Below are 10387 nucleotides of genomic sequence, written 5' to 3' on the forward strand. Positions count from 1 at the left end.
CGGCTTCGCGAAGTTGCTAATGACAATAATGATGTGTGATAATGTCTGCCTCTGCAACCGAAGAGAAAGAGAGGGAGATAGAGCGGGAAATGAGAACTCGCCACAGCGTCGCGAACGAGAAGGAAGAACCGAAGGATCGTGAGAAGACTTGCAGCCGTCGACGCCATTATCCCCGTCGAGTCGTAGGGCGCCGCGACGCCGCAATATCGACGTACCGCCCATCGCGTCTCCCCCGCGTCTCCTGTGCTCTTCCTCTCATTGCCATGTCTCTCTCTCTCTCTCTCTCTCTCTCTCTCTCTCTCTCTCTCCTTTCGCTCAAATTCACCCTCGCTAAAAGGAGCACTTTTTAGGACGTTATAAACTCCTCGGCGATTTCGGCCATCTTGCTGATTCTCTGTTTCAACATAATGTTATCAAAAGTATCTTCGAATCACGGATTACGAAAACCCGGACGAGATTTGACGACTTAAAAGTTCCACACTGATTTGTCGCAAAAGACGGTATAGTTTGGATAAGTTCCTCAATATTGTGAAAAAAGACAATAAAACTTTATCCTCTTAGAAGAACAATAAGTCAATGACGTTAAAATGAATCGTAAATGATTGAAAAGTGAAAAGTGAAAGTAAATGATTGAAACTTTTAATAATCATTTTGGAAATATTCAGCATCATTTTGATGTCATGATAATTTATTGTTCTTGGACTTTTGTCTCGATTTAATCAAGCTATTTTTTAAAGATTATGTGTTATCATCATGATTTCGATGCAATTCGCTAATTATTTAACTGATAAAAGCGTTTGTAGATGAAGTACATGCAAAGGATAGTTTACTGGGGCATTTAAAAATTTAACCAGATAATCTGAATATAATTTTATTGGACAAAATAATTATTTAGAGTTCAAGAATGTTAAAACTTTTTGCAGCATTTTTATCAATACTTAGGCGTTCTACATAATTATTTTGATCCAACAAAATTATTTTCAGATTTATATTTCGCTAAATTTGCCGATACGTAAAATTGTCGTTTTTGTGCAGTCTTCGAGGAAAGGAACATGAGTTTAATCATTTTTGGAGACCTGCAAGGTGAATTATAAACGCAACAAAGTTCTCGGAACTACGTTTATTTGGCTTTGTTATTCACAGTGGCAATAATGATGCTCACTGTGCATCATCATTACGTCGCGTTAATTATGTATAAACAGTGCTTACCCTATTATAATTCGCCTATTTCAGTAATTTCTATTTACAAAGCACGTTTCGCAAAACGTTCGTAAAAATGTCTCGTACAGTTGCACCGATTCATATTATTATACAAAACGGCAAAAACCGAATCGACCATTACAAAATAAACGTGAATCCCATCTCCTCAGAAATAAATTAAGGACAAATTATTTTCTTTCAGTCAGGTATTTCATGGTTTCTTAAAATTCTATTGAAAATATTCAGACTGCAATACTACTTAGAAAATAAGATATTAATGAAATTAAGGAAAAATAGTAATAAGAGAATCACGTTTCTACTTTTAAATAAAAGAGAGACTCGTATTTTTAGTCGAAGCGAATCTTGGCGTTTAATAATATTTATATGCTAATTTGGAAATATATTTTTCGCGTAGTTTATAAAACTAAAAAATGTATTTTTCAGAATAGAATTCTTAGATTTAAAATATATTCATCTAATTTCCAATTATAATTGTTTTCGTTTTCTATATAAAAAATTTCTGTAACTCAAACGCGTGTATTTTGCAATGGTTAATTCGATTTACTGTGCCTTTTTGATGAAATCGCGAGAGATATATAAACTGGTGATCATTTTTGTCGTCCAAAAAATCGGAGACCTTCAATGATCGTAAGGTACAAATAACGAGGACCAGTGACTAGAAACATTTCCCTTAGATACTAAATAACACTCTAGATGAGAAATGTTCTCACAACCGTGCGATGTGTCCGATCCTCCGCTTACTCGTCAAATGAATTCAAATTCGCCATCTACTCGAACGTCGTCCCATTTTTCGATGTTCGCGGATCTTCTGGCGTCCAGACCTTCGCGTACATCGTGCCGTTCGGCGAGATATCCGATTTTCTCGACCACGAGAGCGAGTGCGAGATAAATGGGTTCCCACCGCTACCTGAAAGTTGTAATTCGATGAAAATTAACCGAAATTTGGAGAACGCGAAATCGCGGTAAACTAAGATCGACACAGGGATTTTTATCTTAATCCGTAGAAATATTATGTTAAATTACTGCCTCCATACATACTCTCTAAAAACTGAAAATTGAGCTAGTCTTGGAAAAAAAGTGACTCAATTTTCAATGTCCCATTTTTGCAATATATGGTTACTTAAAGATTAACGGTTATCAAGAAATTTATGAATGAATTTCATTGATGAATCTCTTAGTTATGGGCGTCCACAGGGGGGGGGGGAGAGGGAGGAGATTTGCCCCTTCCCCTGATCGAGAGACATATGTTGAATAAAAGCGCGTGTTGATGGGGTTAAAATTTAAAAATACAAAAATATCCTGGTGAAAAAATTTCGCTAAAATTATTCTATATTTTGGAACATTTCAGCGAAATTGCTGAAAATTTGCTGAAATTTCACACACACTGAAAGTGAATTTTTTAACTAAAAATCGCTGAAATTAAATTGAAATTTTTCTAAAATGCTGATATTTTGTTGAAAAATATTCCAAAATAATTTCAGCGAAATTCTTCCATCAGGTACAAAAAAAATATAAAATAAACCCCAAAAAACGAAATATCTTCCTTGACATACACCTACCTTGTCGTGGTGAGAAAGATTTTAACTAAAAAGTAAAAGGTGTACAAATTAGAAATGAATAAGTGACGAAAAAAAAAGTCATTAACTCGACATTTGCACTGTAGGAATTGTAGGGTCACCAAGGAAGGAAATATTTGAACATTTTTTCCTTACGTGTGGCAAGAGTGCCCCCCCTTAGAAAAAATCATGTAGACACTCATGCTTTTGGTAATCTTTAATCCTTATAGGTAACTACATATTACGAAAACGGATCTAATTAAGAATGAAATTTTATTCTGCAGAGTAAGATTTACTTAAAAAATTTTAGAGAATAGTAAAAAACAATTTATATTCAAGTTCTTGTAAAATTTGTGTCAAATTTTTAATATATTCGAGTGTTAATTTAACATAATGTGAATATGTTATCTGAATATCTTGTATTAAATTGATATTCGACATTTCTGTGGAAAAAATATGTTTCCACAGTTTGCTTACAAATTATATTAGTGTTACATTTTTTGTGTTAATTTTCTTACATAATATTTGTGTTATTTTCTGATTTATTTATCTTATGTTAAATTAATGCAAAAATTTGAGTAGCTCATTCAGGACACATAAAATGTGTTAAATTTCGTACAAATTTTGCTTTTTACTTACATTATTGTGTACAGTGAACGTCTCACAATTGTTTTTGTAATTTAAAAATATCGAAAATTAAATAGCTTGCGCGAAAGCGGATCGTATAAATAAACAGAACGATTATACCCGCGATTCCCAAAACTTTTGATAATCTCTCAATTATCCCCGAACAGTAAATTCACCTCGAAGCACCACGTATCTGACGGACACCTGTCCTGGAATAAAGGGTAGATGGGTAATTATGATAAATCGACCTATGATTTCACGCGGGGTGGAAGCAGGTCGGTCCGACGTTAATACATTGTACACATAATATCGAAATAGCGTGGAGTGTAACAGTGCAATTCTGCATTATCAAAATCGAATCTCGCGGCAGTATAGTGAAAATCGAATCATGGATTCGAAATTTTAGCAAGGTCCTATGTTGAAACCGTATTATATACCGTATTGAAAAATACGTTATTGTGAACTTCAGATATAACATGCATCATGTAAAATGCAGTTCTGGACGTTGGAATTTCATTTCAATTAATCTACAACTCGAGGTGTCTTTCATCGACTCGTCGAAAATATATTTCAAAAAAGATAACAAAGTTTCAGCCTTAATTTACAACATTTTAATTTCGAATAACTTCAATTCTGATCTATTGATGTATGTTTTATGTTAAAAATTGAGAAATATAAAAAAGTGAATTTATTTTGTGTGAAAAGTTGATGTCAGTCTCATTAAACTTTTCATTAACCTTTATGTAGGTAAGTAACTTAAAGATAGTTTAGTTGCAAGTTGATAGTACTCATAATATTCCACAAAAAATTATTAATTTTATAGTTATGTTTTTTATAGTAGTATATTTTACAGATAAATTTATATTAATTATACTCTTATGAAATAGAGGAATGTAGAAATAATGAACTTTAAAATTTCTGGACACCTGAGCAATACTTTTTATTTTCTTTTTCTAAATAAATTTGAAAAATTTGTGTTAATTTTAACACATTTCACGTGTCTCAAGCGGTCCAATAAAATTTTTGTGTTAATTTAATATAAGATAGCTGTATTATAGGAAGCAACACAGATATTATGTATAAACATTAACACAAAGAAATATAATATTGACACAATTCATAAGCAAATTGTAGAACTGTATTTTTTCAATACAATTAACATTTATGATATATTAAATTAACATATTTTATTCATGCATATATATTAGAATTTACGTTTTAAAGTGCATTATTTTTGTTATTTGTTTAATTACTCGTAGATTGTGTTATTTTTACACTAAGAAATGTTGAATATTAATTTAACATGAAATATTTAAATAACATAATCATAGTATGTTAAATTAACACTCGAATATGTTAAAAATTTAACACAAATATAAAATGTTTCTTATTGTATAGAATGCTGTGGCCACACACACACTTACCCACTTAACAGTTAATAATTAATAAGTGAAATTTTTCATAAATAAATTTTGAATAAAAATTTTCTTCCTTTTATCATCGAATATGTATGTAAATGTATTAGTAAATTGATTATCGCGTTGCATTAATCGATAACTGCCCGTATAGATATATAATTAAAATTGGCCTCACCACGGACTATGACCTTCTTGCATTCATCCCGACTGGAACACCTCGAGAGACCGCTATTGCCCGTCAAGGGGTCGTTACCCTTGTCCGCCCTGACGAGCTCATTGAGGAAGTTTATGTAACCGATTGCCAGCTTCAGCGTGTCGACCTTTGACAGCCTCTTCTCGTACGGCAAGGTCGGTATGTGAGCCCTCAAGCCCTCGAAGGCATCGTTTATGTTCTGCATTCGTCTTCGCTCCCTCATATTCGCCGCCTGCCGTTGCTGAACCTGTACCTGTCTCGGACATTTTCCCGATGGTCCGCCGCGCCGGTTACTCCGACTTCGTCTACGAGCAAAAGTGACAAACCGATTGCTGTATGAATTTATAAAGCGATCAAAAAATTTCGATTTCATTCATAATTCGATATTCAAATACTTTAACACTATTCACTATTTATGAAGTATCAACTTTGAACATTGTAATACTTGAAATCATTACTTTTAGAAAATTAATAGTAAATCTTATCGAATTTTAAGGACCTCGCACTAATTATATGAAAAATAGACTCCGGTGAAATGAATTAATTTTCACATATAATTTAGTTTATAATGTAGTGAACAAAAGATGTCACAGACATAAGGCTTAATAATGAATAGCTTTTTAGCTGTTGTATCAAAAGGATGTATCAAAAGTACTTGTGAATACAAGTTTTACACCACAATTCAAAAACTATTCATTATTGAACCTTGTAACTACAACAGCTTTTGTTTACTACAAATAAGTTATAAGCTACATTATATGTGAAAACTCATTTTACCAGAACCCAATTTTCCATATAATTAGTACGGAATCCTTTAAAGATTTAGCAATTTCAAGAGAAAAGAACAAATCTAGATTTTCTGTAAGGCCGAGAAAGAAAAAGAAATCTGAGAACCTAAAGGGTGCCTTCTATTTAATCACACAAATCGTCATAAATGTCATTCCATCTTTCTTTGCATGAGTAATAAAAACATAACGATACTTGTGTCGACTTGTGTCACTAAATGGAAGGTATCTGAAGCGAAGCAAGCACTTTTGAAGTACTCACTCTCTCGCGTGATTCTCCTGATCGCTGCTGTAGACGCTCTCGTTGTCACTGCTGTTCTCGTCGTAGAGATAGTGCTCGCTACCGCTGGTGCTACCGGTGCTACCGGATGGATGATGGGACGACGGGATCTGCGACGGGATCACCGCCGGAAGCGTCGTCGTGGTGGGTACTCCGCAATGCGGCGGCAACGCCGAGATTGCCGGATTACCGAGGAAGGTGTGCGCTTCATACATGTACTGCCGGTTCATCATATCCCGTTCGAGATTGTCCATACACGTCGAATACATGATGACGATGTTTAATGTCCAGTTCGCCAATAATCACTCTGATTTAATAATTAAAGGTCTCGTGGATATTAATTATAAAATACTTTCCTTAATTTAGCGCCCCTTATCGGGTCTCAAGATCGATCACTAATTAACGAAAAATACGACTAGATTGTATGACTAGACGTAGAACGACGAGACTGTCGTGTAACTCACGCCATTTAATTCTTCGCTCTAGACGCTTTGAATGATAATCGTTTAATTATTGGACGAGCCTAGCAATTAAATTTCAAAATCCTCGTGTCGATTGCATAGTTTGCCGGAATTTCTGATCGTACCTGCGCACCCTCGACCACGTCTCGAGGATTGAAAGATACGATCAACACGTGCCAGCCAGGCGCGTGCAGGATAATATTTCTAAACAGCGGCACGTGTCTTGACGAACCGCTCCGGGCACGTGTTGAGATTTGTCCAAACACTTGTTAACACTTGGTACTCACGCCTCGAGATGCTTCGGTTCGTGTCCAACAATGCCACTTACGACATTACGATTTACTACTTACGAACATCATCCCGATGATCTCTTATATTCGCGATGCATGTCTGTGAGAATAACATCTTATTATACGTTCTTATATTTTTATCCTCTTTCTCGATTATAAAACCCTCTTATATTTCACGCAGAATTTTAATTTGCTTTCTTACAGTTGCAAAAGAATGATAAATCGGGACATTAATTATATCGGGATTCAATTAGTTACGTTGATTTATAATCTTCTCCGTCATTCCATATCGTTGCTAATGTTACACTGCTGTTTATTTTATTATAATTAACGCATAGTTTCGTTTATTGTCTTGTTGAAAGAAACTTTAATATTTTCGAAAAGCTTTATCGGAAAATATTGTAATTATATGTCAACACTGTTTTACATATATTTCTTCATTTATTAGTTAAAAATAGCACTCCAATTATATTCTTTTTTCGCAATCATAAACGGTTTTTTCAGTGAAGACACACGTCTGATTTTAAATATTACGATTATATTTGGCCGTTCTTCTCATCATACAGGTTTTATTCATTTCTGAAATATTTTTAATACGTGATCCTTCAGATCGCATTTTGCAATTGCATTGATGTTTCAATTGTCCTCTCTCAGATTTGTTTATCTATCACAGCGATCGTCTACGATTCTTTAATTCTTTCAAAAGATGCAGAGTTCACAGAGAAAATTCTCATAAGTCTTAAATCTTGGAAGAAAGTTCTCTAAATTGCACTTTGCAATTGCATTAACGCCTCAAATATTTGCGAATTGCTGTCACAACTATCGTCTCTGAGTTTCTATAAAACACATAGCGTTGTAATTTCAGATATTTCTCTCAAATCTCTCTTTAAATTTCCTTGTCATTCTTTAATTTCCCTCGCACTTCCATTGACAACTTAGGCATTTCCTCATAAATTTACACAAGAAACATCGCTAAACAGTTCCACGTACGATTTTCCGCAGAGTTCACCACCGCGTGACTTCGGGAATATCTCTTAAATGCTCTTCCAGACGTTTGCCGATTTCGCGCCGGAAAATTGGAACCTTCCGCAGCTTCCTGCCGACCTGCAGACCACCTACCGTGCTACCGATCGTTCAGGTGGTCTCTCGCTGGACTAAAATCGAAAAGCGATGAGCAGCAAAGCGGAAGCCATGCCAGGGTTGAAAGCCCAGCTACGACCCCATTCGTCGAGCGCGCGACTGGCAGAGCCTGCCTACCCCTTGGTTGCTGGGGTAGCGGTGCCGCCTCTTCATCGATCTGATAAAGAACCGCCGTTGTTCCCGTTCCTAGGAACAGCGTCCCGGAACGTTGCCGGGAGAACTACAACCGATCGGAACGTATACTTTCTCGAAAATGATAAGCTAATTATATATAAAGAAATTCGCACGATTCGCTTCATGAAAATATTTAAAAAATGAATTGAATTTGAAGGAACCAACTGGAACTTTACTGAAACCGGATTCAAAACAATCAAATTATAGTGATTTGTTTTGTTTACTGAGGAAGTGTTCATCTGAAATTGTGTAAGATTAAATACTTCATTAAACTGCCGAAATATACATATAATTGATTTATTAAAATATTCAGATTGAAATAAACGTAGCCAATAATTAAAAGATGTGAAATCGAGATTAACTGAAGGATCTTTGAAAACGTGACAATTATAACTTCTCTGCACATAATATATCATTCATATAAATATTTATTATGATACCAAAATCAGATATAAATAGTGTACACTTAGAAAAATATCTGGTTGAAAATAGAACCAGAAGATTCTGATTATGTCAATCAGATTTCCGGTTAACTAAAATTTTAATAAGTTTAACCAGAAAATTCTAATTCGTTCATTTTCAACCAAAATTCCAATTAATCCAATCAGAGGTTTTTCTTATTATACAAAGCATTACGAAATCCTTTTTTTGATAGCTTCTCTTTCTATAATTAGTTTACGCAGAAAACATCAACTAATTATACAAAATATAAGATCCAAGTTATTGAACTTTAAATCGTACATGTATTTTGTAAGTAAATTTATTAATCCTCTTGCTTAAACATTAGAATATTCTTTTAAATATTTTATTCCAGTTTGTTAGAGATACTAGTAGAATGATAATGTTTCATTCCAAAGCCATCAACTGTCTATCGAAACTGTTGTATAAAAACCGCTTACGTTTGGCATCTTCGTGAAAAGAGTTTTCATCGCCATTAGATGTTGTTCGTTATTTAACTTGGCTAACTATAGGTTTTGTCCATCGAACTTACAGAATTTTCAAGTATCTACAGTCTCTAGCGACTTCATGAATTCGTAATTGTCCGACGGACACGAACGAAAGTCCATCGCAGTGAAGAAAGCCGGTTATAAACTGGCGAGCAAGAGAAACTTATGATGCTAAAAAGTACTAAAGTGTATTAGTTACGTTGCTTTCACATTTGTGTGCAGTCTATATTATCAATACATACATACATACATTTCGACTTATTTAATTGATAGGGGTAATTTGGATAGAGTAATAAAAAATTTCAAATTGTGTATAAAAGATTGAGATCGCATAGTATTTAATTAAACATACAAAATATCAAATTCACAATAGTATGTTTTGTATGTTTGATTGAATACGGCTTCAATTTTTTATGCAATTTGAAAATTTCTGTTACCAAGTTGCCTTGCTTTATCTTATAAAACGATAATAAATAATACATATTATATAATATAAAGATAAATAAATAGAAAGAATGTGTTACAATAATAAGTAATACGCAAAAATATACATAGAGTATAGAAAATTTAAATAATTCATAATTTTAATATTTAAGATAAAATTTTACTTATAACTTTGTTAATCATGAAATATAAAATACAATTAAAACACACAGGTATATAAAATATACAATTAAAATACATAGTATATAAAATTATAAATAGAATTTTGTTCTGATATCTGATGCGAATTATAAATTGTCTAAAGTGAGTTTTTTATATATATAGTATTAGTAAATATTACATATATAATATTTATAATACATATATAACGTAATATGTAGTTACACACATATACGTTATAATATATTATTATAATTATGTATAAAACAACTTATGATATATGCAAAATATTTTTTTACTTTCACGCAGTTTCTCTCCCACTCTCTTATTAATTGCTAATTCGCTTTTGCACTCAAATTCTCTCTCGAGAAGTTATTGCAAACAACAAAGAGCACATCGTCGAATCACAGATAAGCTCGTAATAGAAAAGAAATTGATCGCACGTGCAAGTCACGTGCGGCCACAACGGGTTGCGTTCCAGGTTAACCACTTCGGCGACATTTGGCCCTGTCGAGCAAACCTGTAATTATGCGTACCGTAACAGGTACGATCTGATTTCTCTAACGCATTATTAAGCGTCAGATAATAATATTTAATAATGCACTGCGGCTCGCAATATGTTTGCCGGATGCACGCTTCGTTTTCTAACCCGGCAATATTTACTGTAATTTTATATAAAAGGCAACACGTGT

At 33.7% G+C, this 10387-nt stretch overlaps 1 protein-coding gene across 1 annotated transcript; it reads right to left on the reverse strand.

Moving 5' to 3' along the window:
• Window positions 1-1707: 1707 nt before the first annotated feature.
• On the reverse strand, window positions 1708-6370 carry Fer1 (48 related 1). The gene is made up of 3 exons (XM_018447011.1): window positions 6063-6370; window positions 4998-5320; window positions 1708-2128 (listed from the first exon to the last, which is right to left on the reverse strand). Exons 1-3 carry the CDS (start codon window positions 6347-6349, stop codon window positions 1989-1991), a joined length of 750 nt encoding a protein of 249 aa, XP_018302513.1. The 5' UTR covers window positions 6350-6370; the 3' UTR covers window positions 1708-1988.
• Between the last annotated feature and the right edge of the window lie 4017 nt (window positions 6371-10387).

This window comes from Mycetomoellerius zeteki, unplaced genomic scaffold (assembly GCF_001594055.1).
Source record: "Mycetomoellerius zeteki isolate Tzet28-1 unplaced genomic scaffold, Tzet1.0 scaffold197, whole genome shotgun sequence".
NCBI lineage: Eukaryota > Metazoa > Arthropoda > Insecta > Hymenoptera > Formicidae > Mycetomoellerius > Mycetomoellerius zeteki.

Bases quoted from the DNA above. Each gene is read 5' to 3' on its own strand.
- Fer1 (XM_018447011.1), bottom strand. From the start codon at position 6,349: ATGTATTCGACGTGTATGGACAATCTCGAACGGGATATGATGAACCGG. The intron at 5,321-6,062 runs GTGAGTACTTCA...TTTTGCTCGTAG, and splicing joins CAGGAGAATCACGCGAGAGA to ACGAAGTCGGAGTAACCGGC. The intron at 2,129-4,997 runs GTGAGGCCAATT...TACAACTTTCAG, and splicing joins CAAGAAGGTCATAGTCCGTG to GTAGCGGTGGGAACCCATTT.